This window comes from Strix aluco, chromosome 20 (genome assembly GCF_031877795.1).
Source record: "Strix aluco isolate bStrAlu1 chromosome 20, bStrAlu1.hap1, whole genome shotgun sequence".
Lineage (NCBI taxonomy): Eukaryota > Metazoa > Chordata > Aves > Strigiformes > Strigidae > Strix > Strix aluco.
Genome location: NC_133950.1, coordinates 6,403,215 through 6,427,132, shown reverse-complemented (window position 1 = coordinate 6,427,132; position 23,918 = coordinate 6,403,215). Strand labels below are relative to the sequence as shown.

The following is a 23,918-nucleotide window of genomic DNA, read 5'->3' as shown; positions in this document are numbered from 1 at the left end:
CTCCACCTTGGCACTGAGAGGAGCGCAGGGTTGAGGCTGGCGAGGGCCTGGGCGTGAGGGCGCAGGTAGGAAGGGAGGAGCGGGTGTTGCAATCGCCTGGTGAAGCAATGTCAGGAGCAGAGGAGGCTGGTGCCAAGACGGAGCTGGTTTGCCTGGCGCCAGCAGCGGCGGGAGCTGGCGTGGGGCCCTGCAGCGTGTGCGGCGGGGGCACAGTGATGCCGGGGGGGGCCACAGCGGTGCCATGTAGGGGGGCACAGCGATGCCATGTGGAGGGGGAGCACATTGATGCCATGTGGGGGGGGCACAGCAAACCTGGGGTGGGCAGAGCACAGTGATGCCATTTGGGGGGCACAGTGATGACATGTGGGGGGGCAGAGCAATACCACGTGGGGGGTGGCACAGCGATGCTGGGGTGGGGTGAGCACAGCGATGCCATGTGGGGGGCACAGTGATGACATGTGGGGGGGCAGAGCGATGCCACGTGGGGGGTGGCACAGCGATGCTGGGGTGGGGTGAGCACAGCGATGCCATGTGGGGGGAGCACAGCAATGCCATGTGGGGGCACATTGATGCCATGTGGGGGGGGACACAGCGATGCCGTGGGGGGGGGGGGGGCACAGCGCTGCCCTACGAGGATTAACACCGGGCTGAGCCGCATCCCCGCTTCCCAGCACCCAGCGCACCCCCGGGGCGGGGGGCGGGGGGGTGTGTGTCAGCCCGGTGGGGAGGCATAACCGCTCTCCTTGAGCCTCCCCCATCCCCCAGCGAGCAAATTAGAGCGACTAATTACAAGGAGGGACACACGCACACTCAGCCGGAGAGCCGGAGGCCGAGGCCGGGGGCGGCGGGCGCGGCGGAGCGGGGCGGTGCGGGGGGAGTGGCCGGGGGAGGCCGGCGGAGCTGGGGCTGCCATGGGGCGCCGCGCTGCCTGACCGCCCCGGGCGCTGCCTTCCTCCTCCTCCTCTACCTCCTCCTCCTCCTCCTCCTCCTCCCGCCGCCGCCCGCCCCGGCCCGGCTCCGCTCGCCATGGGAGATGTGGTCTCCACGCACCTGGACGAGGGTCGCCGCCAGCACATCGCGGGTGAGCTCCCGCCGCGCATCCCCCTCTCCCCTGAGCCCGGCCGGGCTCTCCCCATCCCTCTCTTCAATCCGGGTGGGGACACCCGCCCCTCCACTCCGCGTGTTCCCGGGACACCCCCCCGCCTGCTCTTCCCCCTTTCTCCCAGACTTCTTTAAACTTTTTTTTTTTTTTTTTTTTTTTCTTTCCACCACGTCGCAGTTTCGCTGTGTTTTTGCCTGTCCCCTTGGCTGGGCACAGCACGGGGGTGGGGGGGGCGCACCCGAGGTGCCTGTCTGCCTCCCAAATGAAAGGCTGAGTTGTGCCGGGGGTGTTTGTGTTGGCTCCGGGGACCGGGAAGCGTGTTCTTGTGCTGAGCTTCCCCGGGCCGGGGGAGGGAAGGGGGGGGAGCTGGGCTCTGAGAGATGCTGGCAAGCCGTGTCCTGCGCAGGGAAACCACTGTCAACATGGGGTTTGCTGGGGCTGAGCCGGCAGATGAACTTTCCCCCCCTTAGCAGTGCTGGGGGGATCCCTAGGAAAGCCCCCCTCAAGGGCTCTGGGGTGGGGGGAAGGACTGGCTGCACCCCTGGGGTACCTCTGGGATGCCCCAGGCCTGCCCCAGCACGGACAGGACACAGCAGTGTCCCCGCCACCACTGTGGGACGGGGAAGGGTGACAATGTGGTTATTGAGAGCCCGGCTGTCCCGGGGTGTGTGCCCGGCAGTGCCTCTGCCCCCGGCGCAGGATGTCTGCTTGGTGCCGCCTGGGAATCGCTGACCGTGGGATTACGGCTTCTGTACAGGCAGGGTTTTGTGCGAAGCGATGGCTGGGAGGGTGGTGGCGGGGGGGCAGGGCTGCTAATTGGTGCCTGTAGTGACTTGCTTGACCCCCGTAAGTGGGGTCACCCCTCCGTCGGGGTGCTGTGCCCCCCCCCCCCCCGCCCCCGAACTGCCTTGCGTCACTTGTGATGAGGGTGCTTCGCTCCCTGGGGCTCCTGAGCCGGCAGGACTTGACCTCCAAGCCCTTTCGTGCTCCGGCTTCGGTTTCAGCTCCCCAGGCTGAAAAACCCTCCTCTCTGCCGGGTTAAGCAACCCCTCCTTGAAGCCGCACCGAGTCGGGTGGCACGGGGGAGCGTGGCTTCGTGCTGGACCTTGTGCGCCCCGCGGAGAGCTCCAGGGCTCGGGGAGCGCCGGGGTTTTGGAGTTGGCTCTGACGTATCTTTGCTTCGTCTCCGCCATAAAGCCACGGGAGCGGCTCTGAAGTCCTTTTTCCCCAAGGGCTTTGGGGAGGAAGCTGCTGTGGGTCTGGCACTGATGGAGCGGCGTGGTACAGCCGCCGCGGTACCGGCACACGGGCTCGATGGCTGGCGGCGTACGGTGGAGCCCCTCCGCCTCGCCAGGCCCTGCCGTCCTGGGCCGGCTGGCAGGAATGCTTACGTGGTATGCGGCTCAGCAGGACGCCAGCAGGTTTTCGAGCTTTGAAGGAGAGATTGTAACCCGCTGTGGGGTTTTCGCGTTGCATAGTTAAAGCTCGACGCGGCTGATCCATGAGGCTGCGGCAGCTCAGGTCTGTGCACAACACGGTGTCGAGTCTTGCTCTCCGCAGCACGTTTGGGTCCAAGCACATCCTCCATCTCCCTTTAACTTGCTGGTTCTCTGTGCAGAGACCCCTCCCTGTCCAAGCCCTGTGGTCTTAATCCTGAAGAGTCTGGGAAGAATAACAAGGAAAAGCCCAGCTGAGTTTCCTGTGCGGGAACCTGGCTCTGCTGGGTCAGAAATTAGGTGTTTGCAAGGCCGGGCTGGATGGTTGCACCCTGGTGGGGACTGAGCCATTACACCAGGGGGTTTCAGCCCATGCTCAGTGGGGCTGGGGGCAGCAGATGAGTTTTCATGGGGAAAATAGGATTCCTGTGAAATAGGGTTATGGAGGCTGGGCTGGTGCATGTCCTGTGCCGTGCTGCCGCGCTGAAGGTTCGGGGTGAGTAGGAGGGACCCACACCTGTACTGGGACACCTCCCTGGGAGAGACTGGAGCCCACTGGGTTCACTGAGCACCTCTCTGCTTTCCACCGAGGCTCCTTGCTCGGTGAACAGCCCCTAGAGCTGGGAGGGGCCGTAACCCAACAGGCAAGGCACGACTTGCTGTCAGGCATGCAAAGCAACGCGGTGGGGAAAACTCCGGGTTTTCCTGCCTAGCTCGGTCTGTTCTCCGCTGCCGCTGCTCCTGCCGGCGCCCAAGGAGGGATCCAGCGCCTCTCCAAGCAACTTTTCCCAGTTGTCCTCCCAACTTGGCGGAGTTTGGAGGAGCTGCCCAGACTGATGTGGCCCCTAATTGCAGCAGGGACAGGAGCTCTCCAGGCTTGGCAATGCTCCCCGTGGCTGCAGCCCCCTGACACCAGCAGAACTGTGCTGGCTGGGCACACAGCAAGGCCTGGGGCTGTGGGGAGATGGTGAAAGCCTGGGCCAGATCCTTCCCCCCTGCTGGGAGTGGAGCTCTGAGCACTGCAGGTGGGTTAAAGGCAGGAGGGAGGTGACAAAAAGCCTTCCCGTGCCATGCACAGCGCGGTCCCCTCTGCATTGGGACATCAAAGCCGTGCTGCGAAGGTCCCATGCCCTGTCCCAGCCCACGCGGCGGTGGCTGCAGTGAGGCTGATGCCAACATCTCCCAGAGGTCACGAGCCACATGCGCGTGACTTGGGTGTTGGTGGCTCAGGACCAGGGTCTTTTCTCCCACTGGTGGTGCTGGTGGGGCTGCACCGCTCTCCTGCTGCCTGCGCAGGCAGGATTCCTGCCAGCAGCGGGGCTGCCCTGCTGCGCTGGGGCTGACAGGGCAGCCCGGGGGGTGTGATTTACACCAGGGTTTTCGGGCAGTGCTGCCTGCAGCTCCTGCCTCCCTTTCTCTGGGGTCTCTACAACCACACATGGGCCTGGAGAGCTTCCTTCTGCCGCCCTGCTTTGGACATGATCTTGGGTCACCCAGCTTGTTTGTCAACACCCTTCGGCTGCCCTCCTCCTCCTCTTCCTCCGAAATGTGGGTTGGGAGTTGCTCCTGACCTGCTCTGGGGGCTGGAGCAGTGACTGGGTCCCTCCTTGCGCAAGGGTGCCCAGCACGGACACCATCGCCTGGGGACACGAGAGTGGCAGGCATGGGGTGTCCTGCCAGGGCTGCCCGCGAAGCCAAGATGTCACTGGGTGCCAGTGCAAGATGTGCCCTCAGCAAGGGGCTGGATGAAGCTCTTCCCTCATGCTGGAATAACTCCTTCCCTGTGCATCCCAGCCCCATGGACCCCTTGTCCAGGGGGGTGAGGTGGAGCGTGGCTGGTGGTCCCAGGCACCCGGCGAGTGGGAGAGCCCAAGGATGTGGCAGGAGCTGCCCGGTGACTCCATGCCCAGAGGGATGGGGAGGTGGGTGGCAGCGCAGGGAGGGTCCCTGGGAGCTCACACCTTGTTCTGGTATCTCCAGGGAGTCACCAGCCCCTTAATTGCTGAATAAACCAGCTGTTAATTCGGGGTGGGACTTCCTACAGACACCAGCCTACACAACGGTGGCAGAGGTGACACCGAGTCGAGCCTCTGGTGCTGGACCCACAGCCTTTCATCTCCAATGGGCTGTGGTGGCTGCTTATCCCCGATGCTGCTGAGGAGCATCCCTCTGCCGGGAGGCTGGGTGCCGACGGGACGGGCTGTGGGGTCAGGTCCAGAGGTGCCTGGCAAATGCCGACAGGCTCTTGGCTGCAGTGTGCCCCAGGGGGGGAGGTTGCCGACAGCGGGAAGAGGTTTGCCGTGGCTTCCTTAAGCACGACACTTATTTCCTAGCCCTGGCCATGGATCAGCTCCAGCCAGTATGGGAGGTGGTGACTGCTGGTGGTGGGCTCTGGGGTTGGTCTTGAGGCTGAAACCCTCACCCTGCCCCGGGGGGAGCGATGCAGGGAGGCTCTGAGGGATCAGCGCTGCAATGTGCTGGAGATGCGGAGTGGTTTCTTGTAACAAAATGTGTGTCTTCTTTCATCGTGAAATAAATAACTCCCCTGGCATGTCAGGGCTCCCTGCCAGCGGGGAAGGGCTGGTTCTGGCAAGCTGAGGCTTACCTGCAGCCGTCGTGTCGGGGCACGGGGCTTGCTTGGAGCCAGCATGTTAGGGCAGGGGACATTGCCGTCTGTGGGGGCCTCTTGTGCCGGTGGCCTTCCCACGTGGGCAGGAGGTGGGAGCCCTCCCAGCCCTGCCTGTGCTCAGCCCTAGGGCAGCGCCTGCTTTTCCTCCTGCGGGGCTTTCCTTGCTTCCCCCAGCAAGGGTTTAGCCAAAGGCCTTGCCTTGAGCAAGCTGGGGCACGCATGGAGGGCACCCCTGCTCTGCCTGGGAGCAGGAGGGCTGGGGACAGGAGGGGCAGAGCTGGCATCGCAGTTTAGAGCTCTCCTTGGGCCCTCGGGTCAGCCCAGGGAGAGAAAAGTACCTGGTAGACCAGGACCCTCCCTCACTGCAGTATCAGACACCCCTAGACACATTGCAGGCAGACAGCAAGGGAAGCACAGCCAAGAGCTGGGATTTCCCAAGCCTTTGCCTCCCTCCTGCCCCCAGATTGCTGCAGAGGCTGGTTCTGAGCTCCGGGAAGCTCTGTGCCTCTTGGCACAGCCCCTGTCAGCTCTGTCCCACCCTCCCGGGGACCGACAGGTCCCTGTCCCTCTGCCCAAGCCCCGCAGCAGGTTGCAACAAGCCGCTGGCTCCCACCCCTGGCTCTGCCAGTCCGGCCCCACGCTGGGAACAGCAAAGGTGCCACGTGGGCATGGGGACAGTCACCGAAACAGCCACCGAGAGAGCCCAGGGTTGGGTGTGCAGACAGCCCAGGTCCACGGGGATGCAATGGGTGGTGGGTCCCATGGACAGACCCCACAGCCGGCCTCATGGGCAGGAACGCGGTCCCAGCCCATGGGGAAGGAGCGGCCTCGGACCCACCCGTCCCATTTCCATCCCTCTTACGGCATCCTGTGACCAGGCTTTATTTCACAACCCAGCCGGCAGCTGCCCTGCCCCTGCTCCCAACCAGCGGGGAGACGGGGGGAAGCTGGAAAGCTGTCGGCTCTTGCCTCCCACACCGCCAGGACCCTGGGCTCTGTGTGTCTCTGAGCTTTTCGGCAGGCAGAAGGGCTGGGGGGATCCCAGGATACTTGTCCATGGGAGCTCGCTGGGGCGAGGTTTGAAGGCGGGTGAGCAGCAGCTCTCCAGCACGAGGCTGAGCACCCGCTTTGCCCCTGCAGGACCCAGGTCTGGTCCCACCACCCAGTTTGCAGAATGCCTGGCTGTGAGATCCCCAAGCAGCAGCTGTGCCCCCCCAGCCCCTCGCTGGCCCCTGAGCCTTGGCCGTGCCGGGATGTGGTGGCACCAGCCCTATGGAGAGCCGGGTCCCAGAGGGGCCAGGAGGGGAGGAAGGGGCAGAGCAGAGCTGCTCCTTGCAAGCAGACTTCCTCCCAGCCTTCTGGACCAGAGGGGGAGGAAGGAGTAAAACTCCACCTTTTCCCCCTTTTCAAAGGGAAAGCACAGCAGCGTTCAGCGCAGGTCCTGGCTCTGGCTGGTACAGCACAGTGCCCTTCTCTGTGCCCTCCTGCCCTTCCCTGCCAGGGATCTGTCCCTGCCTGCAGCTGGGCTCCCAGCCCTGCTCTGGGGGGGGCTCAGACCCCTCTGCTGTGGGAGTCCCCAGGACGGGATGTCCCCATGCATCAGGGATGGATGGGACACTCCGCCCTGGAGCTGGCAGGGGACCTGGGGCAGGACCTCCCTCCCCTCCTGCTACGTTGGTGGCTCCTGGGGCATAGGACGCTTGCCCTGGCTTCTTCCCTCTGCCAGCTCTGCTCAGCCTAGGCGTGACACTCTTCGGGGGGTTCCCCTGCATGAAGAGACGTACCCCAAAGCTGGGGTGACCTCAGTGCTGCTGCGTGGGGCAGGAGAGCAGGGCTGCCAGCTCCCAGGCACCCAAAGCAGTGGTGGCTCAGCCACGGGAAGCATCCTGAGCCCCTTCCTCTGCTCCCAGCGCATGCAGTGCATCGCCTGAGACCAGAACAGAGCCTTATCTTGGGAATGTCCCCACATTGGGAACATCCTTGCTGTGGGAACATCCCTGCCTTGCCTCTGCCTAGGAGCTCCTTTGCTCTGCTGGCTGCTGCCCACCCTCCCGCAGCGAGGAAGATGCTGGTGATGCTCCGTGCTGCTGGCCCCTGGCTGCCAGCCCCATGGGGCAGGTGTCCACCAGCCCGGGGTGTCCACGGTTCACCAGGGGCTGTGGTGCTTCTGGAGAGTCCTTGGCAATGGGAGACACTGAGCCCGTGGCCACCCTCAGCTGGGGCATCACCCTCTGTGGGGAGGAGGGAGCGGGCATGGGGGGCATGGTGTGGGGCAGGCACTGCAGGGCAGGTGGAGCTCCTCTGCCCTGCCCCGGCCTCACCGAGGAGCCGGGCACAGGAACCCCCCCAGCAGCAGGAGCTGTGGCAGAGCCCAGAACAGGCTCAGGGCTGTTTTGTTCAAATACCTCTTGGTTGGGTGTTTTTTTTTTTTTGGATGTACATAAAAGTCTTTGTTTGGTCTCCTCCCGTGGTGCTGGATTGGGTTTCATGCTGGCACCGGCCAGCTCGGTGGAGGGAGAGCGTGCCAGGTTCAGCTCCTCTCCCTGGGGCTGGGCACGGGGGGGGCATGAGGGGACGGGCTGCTCGTCCCCTGCCAAGCACAGATTTGCTGGGACACCCCAAGCGAGGACCCCTCACCCCCTGCTGTCCCCAGCACCTGGCACGTGAGAGACCCAGAGATGCCCAAGTTTGATCTGGCCCCTTGGCCTTGGGGACCCCCCTGGTCCTGCAGCTCCCAGGTGTGACCAGGCCCCACGCGGGTGCCCAAAGGCCGCTGTTGCCGCCGCAGGACCCCGCAGCGGCACTGCCTGAGACCTGGCGCTGACTCAGCCGCCGTGGGGGTTGCGCCACGCTGGAGCAGATGCAATGCGGCTGGGCCGGTGGTGGTGGATGAGCTGGGCCCTATCTGGGGAGGGGTAATGCTGGGGCCCACCCTGCTGTGGGGCAGCACCCGCCATGGGGTGAGCACCAAAGGGTTGGTAGGTCTTCTCCAGCCTGGCCAGGCACTGGTGGGACCTTGGGTGACAAGGGACATGTGGGGTGATGTGACTGCAGCCAGGATGAGGGTGGTGGGTACTGGTCCAGTGCAGGGCTTAGGGGTGGTACCCAGCTTGAGCCAAGCAGCTCCATGGGGATGCTTCATCTCCCCACAGCCGCCTCCCTGCCCATGGGATGTATCCTGACTGTCCTGTGAGTGCAATCACCTCTTCTGGTGGGCTTAAACCTGGTCCCTGTGCCCATCTGGCAGGTGACACTTTGGGCCAGGGTGGGTTTAGCCCTCCTGGGGTGCCTGTGTGGGCACCTGAGCTTTGGAGCATCACCCCGAAGGCAAGGCTGGCAGAGGGAATGGGATGGGGCAGGAGGGTCTTGTCTGGATCAGGAGGGAATCTCCTCCTGCCCCCACCCCTCAGGAGCTGTTTGGGCAGGGTGGTTCAGGGCAGACATCTCACACTGGGCTCAGTCCAGCCCCGACCAGATTCTCTGGAGACGTTCAAAGCCCCCGAACGCTGTTTGTTATTCACATACACATTCCTCGCACGCAGCCCCGCAGCAGCCTTGTTCCCGGGGAGCAGCGGGAGACCGGCATCCACGCCGCGGGAAAACACCCGCCGGCACGTAGCCGGATGCTAATCCCTTGTCCGCTGGGCTGGATGCAGCCCTGAGCCACTGGAGCGGGGCTGATACAGGGGGCTGAGCCCGGCTTTGTAGTTGGGATTGGGGAGCAGTGGGTGAAGGGCGTCCGAAGCACGGTCGAGAGCACTGTCAGGGTTTTTCGGCTGTTTGTAGGCTGAGGAGCTGCTGCAGAATGTGCTGCTTCGTTTTCAGCCCCGTGGATTTCGTGGTCTTGCTTTAGATCCTCCCGCGGCCGCGCTGGGCACGGCTCTGCTTCGGCAGGTTTGTTTGCTCTGGGCTGGGAGGGGAGCGGCGTTGTGCAACCGCCGCGGCTGGGCGCGGTGCTGGGAGACAGTGTGGGTGCTGCTGGGTGCTGCTACGGTGGGGACAGACCCCCCCGGAGTGTCTCTGGGGACATCTGCGGGGACATGGGGTGCTGCCAGCATTTGGAATGGGGGATGCCACAGGGTGCTGGGTGCTGGTGAAGGGTGCACCTTGCAGGCGGCGAAGCAGAGAGCCATGTCCCCGACGGGTGCCCCAGCCCTGAGCTGGCACTACGGGCGCTTCTGACTCATCCGGGGGCAGAGCTGTGCGCGGCAAAGGCAGGGCGAGAGACGACGAACCGGTTCAGGCCTGGGCCCATCTGGTTTCTTCTCTAAGGCTCTGCTGCCTCATCCCTTCCTGCTGCTCAGCCCCCCTCCTGCCCACCCTTCCCCGCAAAGGCGTGAGTCAGAGGGCAGCCGGCCGCGCAGCTCATCCCCAGCACTGCCGGCCGTGCAGCTGCACGGGGCTGCTGCTGAGGGGGTGGCAGGATGCGTCCCCTTTCCACCTGGACCATGCCTCTGAGCCGATGTGTAGCTGAAAATATCCCCCATGGATTCTGGAGTAGTGCTGGAGCCAGGCAGTGATCTCTGTCCTGCCGGGTCCCCCGGTGCTGAGCCGTGCCCTGGGCGCAGGCAGCCCCGGAGTGCACCAGGAGCCAGGGCAGGCACCGGGAGCAGCCTGCATTTTCCGTTTGTTCCAGATAAGCTCAGTCTAAATCCTGATAGCGGCCTGCAGCAGAAATGCCCCGGGCTGGTTTTGAGTGGGTTTGTGTGAAGGGAGGTAAGAGGGGAAATTGTCCCTGGACTTTGCTCTTCCCTCCCAATTTGTTTTTCCCTGTTTCAGTCTCTCCTGGTCTATATGAGAGGGGAAAACACCAAGCGCTACCAGGTCAGCCGCTGGATTTTGCTTTTATGAGGAACAAACCGTCCTTCAGCTATTTTTTGCCACTGTGTCCTCCTGGGTGGGGTGCCAGTGCCTGACCCCCCCCAGCCCGGCATCGCCCTGGGAGGGATGCTCTGGGGATGCTCAGCTGGGCTGAGTCAGGCCCATATGAAGGAGTTTGTGTTTCTGGGTGGAAATGAACTCAGATTCAAATTCCTGAAACCCTAAACTGCCGGCTGGGGCTTAACCCTTTGGGTGCACCCGTTGGTGCTGCGGGATGCTCCTCACCCTGCTCCCTGCAGGGAGTTGGAGCTGCTCTCGGTTCTGCTCCGTGCCCCGTTGACAGTGGCACCTCCGGCACCGTCCCTTCTGCTGGTTGTTGCTGCGTTGCTGATGCTCAGCGGGCCCAGAGCCATCACGTGCTGTCATGCTGCCTTTCCTAAAATCTCGTGGGGATAAACCTGCGCTGAGCCGGGCCTGGCGCTGTGGTGGGGCGAGCTGGCGGGCAGGACGGGGTGGGGGGCACAGCCACGGGGCCATTCCCAGCTCAGCAGCTGCAGGTGGTGCTCGGGGCTCGTAGGGTGCTGCAAGTTTGAGGTCTGGCTCAGCACCCCACCCCTGCCATGCTGTGCACCCTTGGTGGGCGATGCCCGGACACGCTGTCTGCGTAACGCCAAGATTTGGGGCACGCGAGGGCGGCCGAGGGGCAGCGAGCAAACCCCGCGGGTGCGTTTAGACCAGGCAGTGGTGCGGGAGTGCTGGAGCAGCCCCGCTGCGAGGGATGACCCAGGCACCTTTCACCCAGCCGGTGGCATCAACCTCCCTGCAGTGACCTTGTCCTCGGTTTCCCTTGCTGGAAGAGCCACCCTGATTGTCCTCCCAGGCCGCCAGGAAGAACCGAAGCAGCCTGAGCAGGGGATGCAAGGGGCAGGGCGGAGGCAGGGGGTCAGCGTGGGAAAGTTGGCGCTTGGGTGACTTTCTTCTGGGCAGCATGTGCACCGCGGGGCTGCCCGTCCTCCCCAGCTCCCCTCACGGCGGCCAGGTGCCGGCAGGATGCTGGCAGCTCCGCTCCCCACCTGGCACGCTGCTCCCCAGCACGCTGGGCAGGGCCGGGGGTGCCGCGGGGCTGTCCCGGTGGGCAGTGCCCCAGCACCTTGCGCCAGCACCTCTGCCAGTGCCCAGGAGCCGGAGGGTGGGTGAGGAGGGGCTCTTTTGGTTTTGCTGCCTTTATCTGGGTGGAAATCAGCTTCTGCCCATTCTTGCCTCCCCGAGGTGTGAGCTGACCAGGCTGGTGGCACCGTCTGCCAGCCTGTGGATGTCCCTGTCAGTGGCACTGGGGCTGCCGGGAGCCTGCGCTCCCCCAGCAACCCGCCCACACTCACTAATCATTTACTGGCTAAATTAGTGATTAACTCCTTCCCCTGCAGCCTTGGCAAGCCTGGCCAGGCCAGCACATGCTGCTCATGGGTCCCTTGCCAGTGGGCTGGCCTACGGGCCGTTGCCACCACGGCACAAGCCATCACCACCACGGCACAGAGGGACCTTTGCCCGGGTAGGGACACCCAGCAAAGGGACGTGGTGGCATGGGCCCCCCGGCTGTCCACTCCTGCACTGCTCTGCAAACACATCGCTGTGCCATCACACCCTTGCTGAGCTGGCAGCGAGGGGACACGGGACGCCTGCGGGGTGGCAGGGGGAGCTGGGGCTTTCCTGTGGCCCCACTGAGTCAGGCTGTCCGGCAGGGGCTGGGGAAATGAGCCAGGCGAGGTTTCATCACAAGTGTGGGGGCCACAGCTCAGCCAGCCCAGGGGCTCTGCTTCAATGAGCTTGTTTGTCCCTTTTATTTTATTTTATTTTTTTAATTTTTTTCTGGGCCAGAGGGGGGAAAATTCCCTGCCTCCAGTGAGGCATCCCTGTGGCATCCCACAAGGGCTTGGGCACCCTGCTCCCAGCTGCTGCTCCTGCTCCCACTCATCCCAGCTGCAGAAACCCAGGGGGGTTCTGGGGAAGGTTGGGGTTTCAAAGACACCCTCACCCCCCCAATATATTTAAGTAGCAGCGGAGGGATGACATGGTCTCTGGAGGGCGTGTCTGGCGGGAGGGATGTGGGGCTTTGGGCTTGCAAAACGGGATGTGGGCTGAGGGGAGGCTGCGGATGACTGTTCTGCTCAGATTTGTCAGACGCTGGTCTCCAGCCTCCCTGGGGGGGTGTGTGTGCGTGTGTGTGTGCACACGTGTGTGTGTGTGCATGGGTGTGTGTGGGCATGTGTGTGTGTGTGGGGCTATGTATAAATGTGCAGGGGAGTGTGTGTGTGTGCATGGGGGTGCAAGGGGGTGTGCATGGGGGGGGGGGGTGTGCGCATGGTTGCTCGTGTGTGTGTGTGTGCACGTATATCTGTGTGTGTATGAGATGGGTGTGTGCATATTTGTGCGTGGATACATGTGCTGCTCCGGTCAGGAGCCCCTCAGCCGCCGCACACCCCGTGCCTGCCGTCCCCACACCACCCCGTGGGGTGCGTTTGGGAGAGCCCCATGCCCTGGCTGCGGCCGGGGTGCTCCCCCCAGCCATGCACGTTTGCTGCCGCCCCGCTCAGCGCTGGGGGACCCGCTCCTTGTCCCTCGGTGGGGCTGTGAGCGTGGTGGCCATGCCCTGGGGGCCAGCCAGGCCAGCGTGGGGGCAGCCGGGGAGCAGGAGGCAGCTCTGTGTCCCCAAAGGCCCAGCTGCCAGGACCTTGGCCTGGCTACTGCGGGGGTGCAGAGGGGCGAAGACTATTCTGGGTGCAGAGGAGCCATTCACCCTCCCCTACTTTTTCCCCCTTAAGCTTTAACCCTTTGCTGCCCACTCAAGATCCTGCCACATCAGGAAAGGGGAAAGACACCTCCAACCTCAGCTTATCAGGTGTCTTTGAAGGGGCACGGGGGGATGCTCATCCAAAGAGCAGCTTTGCTGAGCATCCCCGGTGGGTCCTGCTTGGCGGCGTGCGGCTCAGCCCAGTGCTGGGGGAGGCTGAACTGCTCCTCAGCCCTACTGAGCCACCTGGGCTGAGCCACGTCCCTGCAGGGCTCTGTCCCACCTGGGATGTGCTGTGGTGCTGCGGCAGCCCTGATCCTGCAGATAACTCCGTAGGTCATGGGTGCAGCCTCTCCTCCATCCTCGGTGAGTGAGAAGGGCACTGCTGTTGGGTGGGAGCCAAGCAAACTGTGCAGCAAAACCTGTGCAGGATCTGACCTCCCTGCTGCCAGATCTGCTGACTCTGCCGGCCGTGGCCTGAGCTATTTAAAGCGTCACTCTCATTTTCACATGATTTTGAGGGTAATGGGGAAAACGAGCTCCGGCCACGCACTCGTGCTGGCAGGGCTCTCTGCATGCCAGGGGCTGCCAGGATGATGTTCCTGGAGCACTGCTTTCCCCACCACGGTGAAATGAACTGCAGGCAGCAAACACAGGCAGCTGGAGGGAAGGATATGGTCAAGCGATAAGGTCTCTGGGCTAGACCTGAAGCTCATGGCTCATTTTTTCCCCTTGGCTTTGCTCTAAGAAGTGCCAGAGCTGGGGCTGGACCCCATCATATGGGAGGTCAGGGTAAGAGCTGGCTTCTGCCTTAGGATGTGGATGTGTGGGGCTGCTGATGGTGCTGGAGATGCTTCCAAGGACAAGAGCCAGCCAGTCCAGGCTGATGGACCAGCTTGGGCAGCTTGGCACAGCTTTTGGAATCCTTCTGAGGGCGAGATTCACCTCCTGCCCTGGTTCAAAGGGACTAAAACTGGACCAGGGCTGCTCTGGCCGGGCTGTGACCTCTCAATGCACGAGGGCTGCACATGCCTTTGAGTCTGCAACCCGCATGGCTGGTGGCACGGGCTGCTCCGGTGCTGTTGCCTTCCCACCTGGCCCGTGCTGTTGTGCTGGCGCTGCTTTGGTCTCAGTGACGGCTGCGGTGGCATGACCGGTCGGGGGGGTGGACAGGAGCAGGAGCCACCTCTCCCAGCCGGTTTCACCCAGATGAGCCTTGGGCTCCACGGTCCTCGGGTGTCATCCGGGACAAGGACAAACCTGTGCTGCTTGTTTCGTCCCCCTGCCAGGGTGCCCTCACGGGAGCTGCTTGCCCTGCCGTGCCCGTGATGGTGGTGCTGGCTGGGTAGGTGGTGGGGAGGGTGTGTGGGACGGGGCAGGGAGGGCTGGGGTTGCGGAGCTGATGTGACATAGATGGACCCTACTCCTTGGTCCCGGCATCCCACCCAGCCCCGTGTCCAGCCTGACCTCGGGGGTTTGCCTGGCAGCTGGGATAGCCAGAGCCCTTTCTCTGCCCTCCCCATGCAAAGCCGGCTGCTGCAGAGCCCCTTTATCTCCTCCTGCAGCCGCCACGTGCGGCTTAGTCATGGGGATGGCTGGGGAGGGAAGGAGGAGAACCCGGAGGCCGAGGAACAGATGAAGTCTGTGATCAGAGGTGCCGGTGCTGGGGCTCCTGCTGAGCCAGGTGTTGGTGGGTGTTGTTGGCACGCCTCTGTGACCACAAAGCTGGTGGCTTCCCCTTGCTCTTGCCAGAAACCAGAGGGACGTGCCAGAGCCTGTGCCAGCCCAGTAACCCTGGCTGCTGGGGGACTGGTGCCTCTGCACGGTGCCGTTTGCAGTGTGCGGGGCTCGATGTGATGGGGACTGGGGTGGCAGCACCCGGAGCAGCGGGAGGGTGTCAGTGCTGGGAGCTCAGGGGTCCAAAAGCAAACACCAGGCTTGGGAAAGCACGGTCTGTGGGTGGCTGGGGACACCCGGCACCGCCCTGCCAGGTCCCTGCATGTGCACCCGGCTTGCCGAAGCGCTTTGCTGTGGGTATCTGAGCCCGCACCCAGGACAGGGCGGTGGCTGGGTGGGAGCCAGCTGAGCCCCATCTTTCCCTCATCCCGCCATGACCTGGGGGGAGCTCGAGTGTGGGGCTGTGAGGAGATAGGGGACACAGCTCCCTGGACTGTCACTTGTCCCCAGACCCCTCCAGCTCTTAGCTAGATGCACAGCCAAAGCTGCTCGTAGAGCGACGGCCACTCATGGGTGGCCTCAGTTGTGTAGCCGTGGGGGAGGGATGCTCTCCGTGGCCCCCAGCACTGCTGGGGGGTTTTGTTCAGCCTGGGGAAGGATCCACTGGGTGGCTTAGCGGGTTCCCCTGTGGCACACATGGGCCCCATGCAGGGTGCTATGGGGTTGGGGCACCCACTGGCATCACACCGTGGGCTTCCCATCCTCTGCTCTCAAGCAAAGCCCGGCTGTACCACCGCTAGCAGCCCACATCTTGCCAGATACAGTGTCACCTTGTGTCACCTCTTTGCCATGCCACTGACCACCTCCTCCCGACCCCCCGCGGGGCCCTGACCCTCTCGCTTGCCCAGGGCTGAGCGTGGTGGCTGGCGGGGTAGCCAGGGCTACTGGGCAGGGAGCGTCAGTGGCCCCCCAGCATCCCCACTGCACCCCGGGAGGGGCTTGCTGAGCTGAGGGAGAGTTAGTCACCTTGGATATTTGACTGCAAATCTTTTGTTTCAATGTCTGCAAGTAATCGACTTTTGCTTTTCCATTTACTTAAAACCTCCTAATTGGTCCCGTCATTAATCAGGGAAGAATGGGTGACTAAGCCGTCTTGCCTGCCCAGGGACCTGGGGCTCTTTTTTTCCCATGGACTGAAAGGAAATGAAACCTCAAAATGTCCTTTTAAATCTCAGCTGTCAGCATCGCTGCCCAGAGCCCTGGCCAAAATCATACAGTTTTGTAGACGGGAGTTGCAACAGAGGTGTGGTGCAGATGCAAGCGCGACATGACTGCGAGCTCTTTCTTTTCCAGGAGAAAATGCTAAAATCGGGGGTGAGGAATTTCTCTGGTGGGATGAGCAGGCGTCTTGTTCTTTGCCGCGAAAAAATGTCGCTTAAATTTGAAGGGATTTTCAGCCCTGGCACAGCAAGGTGCTGGCCTGTGGCGCCTGCTCCCGTGGTGCTGGCAGTGCCAGCGTCTCCTCGGGGATGGGTTTATCTGCCCTCAGCTGTTGTCCTCAGGCGGCGTTTTCCTCCGGAGCTGCTCATCCTACGGGGATTTGCAGCACCCTGTAGCAAGCTGCTCCTTCGTGCAGGCTTGGCTGCGAGCATGGCTTTGGGGCAGCTGCTGCTGGAGATTTTGGCTCCCGCTGAGCTGTGCCGGGGCCGGCGCGGGGGTCTGTTTTGTCTGGGTTCACGCCCCCAACATCGTGCTGGCTCCTGCACCGGGGATGCATAGCCAGCATCGTTCCTCTCCGCGCCCATCGCCAGTGCTCTGGCAGAGGCTGAGCCGTCGGAAATAGTTGGAGGCGACTCAAATTCTTTCCTTTTCACAGGCTCTGGGGCAAAGTTGAGAGTGAAATTCAAAATAGAGGCCCCGTGTGCCAAAGGCAGCTCCGGGGAAGTTGTCTCCCTGGACCTGTGATGCTTTGTGATGGGGTTTTTGGTGTAGGAGCCCCATGTGGGGTTGAGCTGGGGTGGGGAGGGCAGAGGGCAGGGTGATGCGTGGGGCAGGGTGCCGTCTGGAGCAGGGTGCATGTGGGTAAGGGTGCTGCCTGCGGGATGGAGGGGATCTCCTCCAGTGTGGGGTGCTGAGGGGCACGTGGCAGCTCAAGCTCTCCCAGAACCTCGGCCTCCCCCCAGTCTGGAGGCAGTGGTCCTGGTGGGGGTCCCTGCCTTGCGCAGAGGGTGACATGGGGACTGTGGTGGGGGCCGGGCTGTCCTTTCCCCTTCGAATCTCCCTGCTGCGTGCATGGCCCTGAGCATCGCTGGCTGCAGAGCCTGGAGCCAGCCAGCCCCATCCTGTAGGATGGTCCTTACGGGGGCACAGTGGGGTTGGGTGGGTGTGAGTGGGGCTGAGGATGGGGCGGGTTCCCCCCAGTCTCAGCTGGCCGAGGTGGTTGGAGTGGGGTTGGGGAGCTGCACAAGGCACGGGAAACCGTCAGCATTGCCGGAATCAGCTTAATGTCAGGAATTTCCTGCTGGGGAGAGGAATCTATGGCATTAACGTGAAAGGCCAAAAAAAGATCATCTTGACCCCAAATTAGTCCCTGGGCTGGATGGAGAGGGCAGAGGGCAGCAGGCTCAGCTATGGCCCTGCACTGAACCCTGCTCCAGTGGGCAGGAGGGTGACGGGAGGTGTGGGGTGGGTGGGGAGGGCAGGGGAAAGGTGTCCAAGTGGGGTTCTGGGCTGTCTGTGGCAAGGAGACCCCCGAATCCAGCCCCTGCCTAACGTGGCTCTGCTCTCCTCTTGCAGAGAAGACGGGGAAGGTGCTGGGGGAGTTTTGCCAGTGCTACAAGGAGCAGTATGGCGTAGCGCTCTTCAACAGCGTCCGCTATGAGATCGAAGGCAACGGAGGGCCGCAGGCCCAGCTGCTCCACCGCAAGGTAAGACTCTGGCTCCGTGCAAAGGAGTCTGGAACTGGTGGGGAGCTCCATCCCCGTGGCCAACGAGCACAGATTGATGTGCTCCCCAAAGCCTGGGCGTGTCCCCTCTCCCCATTCCACCCTGCTGGGGCAGGATGTAGTGCCCGTGCCACTGGTCCATCCCATCACACACCATCTGTGAAGTTTGTGGGGCTCCCCAGGAAGGTTTTCTATCTGATCCCATGCAATGAGCACACCAGCAAGCAGGGGCAAGGCTGGGTTTTGGCTGCAGCCCCCATGGATGAGTTTGCTTCATGCCAGGGCTGGCAGGAGTTCCTGGGACTGCCTTGTGCCCAGGGAAGCCCTGAGTGGGTTGTGCTCAGCTGTTGTCTTCCTGCTCCTGGGTGCGAGTGGTGCTCCAGCCCAGGCAAATGCCCAGGGAGGGGTAGGAAACCCCTGGAAGGCATCCCTGACCCGGCAGGTGAAGAGGAGGTGGCTCTGAGTCTGATCTTCAGGAGCCACATATCTCCTGCCTGGCAAAAGGTCTCCAAGCATCTCCCCTTGTTGCTTGCGGCTCCAGCACCCGGGGACAGATCCTGCCCTCCCCTCCCACCTCCAAAGGCAGATGCACGTCAGCTGGGGCTTCTCGCCGGCAGAGAGGGTTTGGGGTTGCTCCCTGGCTGGGTTGGTGGAGCTGCTGTCCTGTGTGTGCTCCTTGAAAGCAGGAGGAGATGTGATTGCACATGGGGATGGGCTTCTGCTTTTATCTGGGGCTTAAGGGAGTGTTTTTTTAAGAAATCTAGAAATTGTGTCCATGAGATCAGACTCAAGCCCTGGGTGCTCACAGCGGTTGTCTCCCTGCCCACCCACAAAGGTGACACCTTGCCCAGGCACCTGGATGTGCCCCATCTCCTCTGAAAGCTGCCTGGGTGTTGGGTGTGTTGAGCAAAATAAAGGTGTGGAGGTTCCTGGGCAGGAGCCAGGCACCCAGCGTCCTCGGCAAAGCGTCCCTTGGGTTCCTTGCAATTTGACAGATGCCTTCAGCACCCCCCGGGGGCTACCTCCATCCCGAGCTTGGTTGCTTCATTAAAAAGCTCCAGCAAGCAGCCCAGGAATGTCTGAGGAACGGCGGCGAGGCGGGGAGGTCAGGGACGCTGTGCAAATCTTTTAAAACACCAGTGTATAAATAGGACATTCCTCTTGCGCGATGTCCTGTCTGCTGCCTGTCCTCTGCCAGTGTCCCGGCAGTGCCACCGGGATGTACCGGCGCTCCCAACATCCTGGGGACAACATCTCCTCCAGCTGGGCTTTGCGCTCCCCAACTATGCCCAAAAAAGTTGTGGATGTCAAGGAGATGCAGGGTAGCGTCCTCCCTGTCCTCAGGCAGGTCCAACCGGGATGTGGCATTTGGGTTTTTTAAATTTTATTTATTTATTACCTTTATTTTGCAATCTCTGTGGGGATGTGGTGCTCAGAGGCAGCTCCCACAGTGATACCAGCAGCTGGTGGCCCTCCTGGACAGAGGGGGACAGCTGGGCTGGGGTCCAAAGCGTGGCTCAGTCACCTGAAATGCCAGCAAAGAGCAACAGCGATGAGAATAAGGAATGAACGTTTCTGTCTTTGGTCTCTCCAGCCAGTGCCACTGAAAAACCATCCCCAAGCATCCTCTCTCCTCGTAACAGCCTCTCCTGGCCAAGCCCCAAAGCTGACATACCCGGACCCTGATCTCGCTCCCCATCGCTCCCCGTCCCCGTGGCAGGGATGCAGGCAGTGCAGGGCCCTCCGCCCGCGCTGTCCCCGGTCCCCTCCCTGCCCAACCTAGCAATTTGGCACATACCTGCCTGTCCCAAATATTTGCCGGGGTTGGGTGGTGCTGTCTCAGTGCCTCCCCCGGGCAAGGAGGGTGTGTGAGGAGGGGATGGCTGTGACAGGGCTCCCAGGTTGCTGATGGCTGTGAGCAGCCAGTCCCTGGCCAAGGTCCCCTGGACCCATGTCAGAGCTCAGACTGGCCTTTATTTGATTAGCAGCTGGTCTGTAGGGCTTCGTCTGCCTTGGCAGCGGTTTCGAAGCCAGTTTAGAAGGGCTGATTCTCCTTGGATGAGCCACCCTCGTGAGATGTTGATGAGGACCTGGCACCACCTTTCTGTCCCCATCACTGCTGGTGGCCTTGAGTGTTGGGCTCTCATGGCTCCTGCTGTCCCTCAGCCCTGCAGGGCTTGCTTCATGCTTTCTTCTCCCCCTCCCAAGGCCTTTGGAAAGCAGTAAGGAGCAGCGAGGTGCTGTCAGCCTGTTTGCTGAGCCAAGCTGCTCTCAGACCTCCTTACCACCCACAGGGCTGTGGGGTCAGGCGGTAGTGGGGAGCCTGGGGAAGGCAATGGGTTGCCTATGAGCCAGGAGAGGGACAGAGCAGGGAGAGGAGAGGGAAAGATCCTGGTGCTGGGTGCATGGTCCCAAGCCCTGGCTGGTCCCTCCTGACAGCCACCATGGTGAATGGTGGGTGGCCATGGCAGGAGAGGTGGTGGCTGCACGCTCCCGCCCTCACGAGAGCTCTCAGCTCTTGTTTATGTTCCTGGGATCATAAAAATTCTTGGGACAAATTCTTGGCTCGCTCAGCCAGCCTGTGTTTGGGATGGCGTAAACGCTGCCGGCGTATGGGCCAAAAGGTGCTGGAGAGCTGGAGGGGGGCTGCTCAGCCGGGGGGTGGAGGGGGGGGGGGGCTCAGGGGCGTGGGATGTCCTCAGCCTGTTGCTGGTCTTCCATGAAGCCCAAAGCATTTAAACATCGTGTGGTGCTGAGCTCTACAGGGTGGCTTCTTGCTTTTCCTCTTCCATGTCCCATCTGGAGGCCATGCTAGGGCAGGGCTTGGTTCCTGCCATCCACAGCTTGCCTCTGACCTGCACCCTGGCAGGACCTGCTGGTTGATGGCCACCACCGAGCAGCACCATGCATGCTCCCGCCTGCCCTAAGCTGGGGCAATCACAGTAGTTGAGGTTGGGAAGAGTTGCTGGAGGGCTCTGCCAAGTGAGCTCGTGTCGCTCAGCTGAGCTGGGTGTACCTGCCAGGAAGGAGATGCCAGGGACAGAGGTGTGACCACTACCATGGTGAACACCACCACGTGCAACTTCGCTGCTGTATGAGCAGCCCCTCTGACATTTTCTAGGGCTGTGCATATGGTCATCCTCCAAGTCATCACCCAGACGCACCTATTCAGGCACCAAAATTTGCAGTGCTATAGGAGATAATCCAGTGGTGAACTTGGAGACCCTCAGCATAGCCCTAGTGTAGAAAACCCCACCCAAACCCCCCCACCCAAACCACCACTAACAGACGTTGCTGAGCTTCCCGAGCCAGGCCGTCACCTGTCCCCCCTTTCTTCCCCTCCCCGTGCCATCCACCACATGTCTCCTCCTCACAGGTCCCTCTGGAGGACCACGTCATCTACTCGGGCAACCTCTTCCAGTACATCGAGGAGAACAAGAAGTGGAGGAACCGCTTCTGCGTGGTCCCACACAACTATGGCTTGGTCCTCTACGAGAACAAACTGGTGAGGGGCATCACCCTTCTGCTTGTCTCCGGTGGGCACAGCTCCAAAGGGGGACACCCCATTGCTGTGGTGGTGTGGCCATGCTCCCCATCATCCATGACCATCTTTTTTCTGCTCAGGCCTATGAGCGGGACCTGCCACCCCGCCTGCAGGTCAACAGTGCTGGCTACAAGATCCTCACCTCTGTGGACCAGTACCTGGAGCTGGTGAACAGCAGCCTGCCTGGTAAGTGGCTGCAGGGTGAGGAGGGATGCTTGGGGTCCCCTGCACCCCGATGCTGCTGGACATCCCTTGGGGACCTTTGGGAAGGGGAGATTTTGGGATGTAGGCATCCCTGTGGGGTGGTTTCGGGGTGTGGGGCTGTAGGGAGGAACAGCCCTGTTCCCCTCCATGGGTGTAGGGTGCAGTGTGAGGTGTCTGCTACTCCGGTCCTGCTGCAGCCACTGGGGAAGGAAGGAAAATGTGTCTGCAGTTCCATGAGAGCTGCCCCACGCTGCTGCCACCTCCCTTTCCTGGCGGCGCTGGGCGAAGGCAGCAGCTCTCGCTCCTCCATCCAGACCCCCAGGAGGAGCCGCCACCACCCCGCTCACCATCCTCCTGCCCCGCGTCCCTAAAGGCCAGGGCAGCCCCCAGGGAGCGGGGCAGGAGCTGCTGAAACAGCAGGCCAGCAGCTCCGGGGAGCGTTCTGTGCTGGAAATAATGATTTTTTTAATTTTTTTTTTTTCAATTTTCACTTTGGATTTCCTTTTTGGAAGAACGAGCCTCTTTGAACTTCTTTTGCCCCATGTTTTTGGTAGAATTTTCAGCAAAGGCACTGCGAAGGAGCTGAGGGGTCTTGTGTGCTCCTGCTGCACCCCCAGACCCAAATGCTGGGCAAGATGGACGCCCCCAACCCTGCAGCATCCCCACCCCTGTCCTGCCCTGTCTGCTCCTCAAAGCATCCTTCCCCCCTCCACAGGCGTGACGCCCAAATCGGGGCATTCCCCCATCCTGAAGTGCCCCACGGATTTCCCCCTCATCCTCTGGCACCCCTACTCCCGGCACTATTACTTCTGCGTGATGACAGGCAAGGAGCAGGAGAAGTGGCGGGCGGTTTTCCAGGACTGCGTTCGGCACTGCAACAATGGTGAGCGATGCTGGGCTCGGGGGGGACACACACGGGGGCTCCGGGGTGGGGAGAGCATCATCCTCCTGCTCCAGAGAGGGTGCTGGGGACCCTGCGGTGGTTGGGTTGGGTTTTGGGCAAAAGGTGATGATTTGGAGGTTAAGAGGAGGAATTGGCTGGGAGTTGTTGAGCATCACTGAGCATCTCATCCTCTCCCTGAGCGAGGTGGGGGAGCAGGAGGGATCCAGCTGCCCAGAGCATCCCACTGCCCGTAAGGAACGTGATGCCTGCACCAGGGCAGGCAGCATTTGCAGGAGCCAGCACGGAGCCTGGCTCAGGAGACACCCTGATGCCTATTTTCCACCCTGAGGTAGAAAATATTTGGTAATTAAAGTCATCAAAACTCCAAGCCCCACAGTCCTGCTCCCTGCCCCGCCGGCACCGCCCAGGCACTGGCAAGCGAGGGCAGCCAGGGCTGTGGGCAGAGGGGTGCAGGGCTGCGAGGGGCCGGGGCGGAGGCAGGACCTGCCTCACACGTCAGCGATACTCTGGCAGGAAAACACGATTTTCCTGCTTGGCTGTGGCCTGTGCGCTCCTGGGCTGAGACCCAGGTCCTGGCGGTGCCTTGGATGGTGAGAAGTTTCCTGGGGAAGGAGGTGCCAGTGCTGAAACCTGTTCAAAATCGGGTCTTTTAGTGGGCAAAGAGCAATGCTGCCTAGTTTTTAAGTGCTTCTTTCACTCCCGGGAGCTCTGTGTAGCCCTGATTTTGCTGGAACTACTGTTTAGGGAATGGAGTAATGGGGTTGGATCTGGAGCCTGGGTTTCGGTGAGGGTTTCCCTCCTCCCATGTTAGATTAAATCAACTGAAAGCCTTGCTCTTTCCCTTCCTTTTGGTGTTCCTCGCTACAAAACACATCCATGTGCTGTTGGTGAGCTGGGGGTGTCTGAACTTGTCAGGATGAGCATCTCCCTGCAGCCCACCTGGGGCCTGGGCTCCTTTGCAGGGGGCTGGGAACAGTGACCCCTCCAGCCACTCATCCCCCCGGGATGTTGCTGCAGCATCATTGCTGCATGCAGTTCAGCACCCCAGGATCCCCTGTGCTCGCTGGCTGGACACACAAAGCCAGGGGAGCAGCAAACCAGCTCCTGATAAAATAGGAATTGATCTCTCTTACTAACAAAAAGCCAATTTATTTATCTTTAATTTCCTCTCTCTGGCTGCCGGGTGCTGCTGCGGGAGAGAGGAGAGATGTGAGCCCCTCTGCTATCCCCAGTGCCAGCCAGTGTTGTGCCATTAAATCCTCTCCTCCCTCTCCTCCCTCTCCTCCTTCTCAGCATGTGATGAAAATAACTTACAGGGGTGGGCAGTGGTAGGTTTCTGCATTTCTACAGCCTGGATTTCTCTGTGAGATGGTTCTTCCCTCCCAAGCCCCATTTCTGCCCCTCACTGCTCCTGCAAGGTCTGAGATACTGTTTCAAGTTTCATGAAAGCTCTTTTGTTGTTGTCGAGCAATTTGTCTTTTTTTTTTCCCTAAATTAGAGGCTCTGTTTCTGCCTCCGGTTGTGATTAGTGTGGGAATTTTCACCTCCCTTTTTAAGACTGTATTTTTGTCACACCAGCTCTTCTGTAAGGACCAAGGACATCGTGCAACATTGTTCCTCACGCAGGAGGTACCCAGCCTGGTTTCCCTGGAGCCTGGGTGTCCTTGGCTGCTCCAAGAATATCCCTTGCCCTGTATGGTGGCATGCAGGGCCGGAGCAGTGCCCACCCCGCTGGCTCTTGCCCCTAGTTGCGGGCAGGCTGCCCCATTCAGCTGTTTTTTGGGCAAAAAGCAGTTTCAAACTCACATTTCTTCTTCAGCACTGTTCCCTCAGTGAGAGGGGATCATCCTGTGCCGTGAGTGGGGTGG

General features: G+C 61.6%; 1 protein-coding gene across 1 annotated transcript in view; it reads left to right on the top strand.

Moving 5' to 3' along the window:
- The first annotated feature begins 843 nt into the window (after nucleotides 1–843).
- Nucleotides 844–23,918, top strand: part of NIBAN2 (niban apoptosis regulator 2) — a 31,505-nt gene continuing 8,430 nt past the window's right edge. The window contains exons 1-5 of the mRNA XM_074846176.1: nucleotides 844–1,081; nucleotides 17,250–17,380; nucleotides 20,775–20,903; nucleotides 21,023–21,128; nucleotides 21,862–22,029. Of these exons, the coding sequence (XP_074702277.1) occupies nucleotides 1,027–1,081; nucleotides 17,250–17,380; nucleotides 20,775–20,903; nucleotides 21,023–21,128; nucleotides 21,862–22,029 (589 nt within the window). The 5' untranslated portion in view covers nucleotides 844–1,026. The remainder of the gene's footprint in view (nucleotides 1,082–17,249; nucleotides 17,381–20,774; nucleotides 20,904–21,022; nucleotides 21,129–21,861; nucleotides 22,030–23,918) is intronic.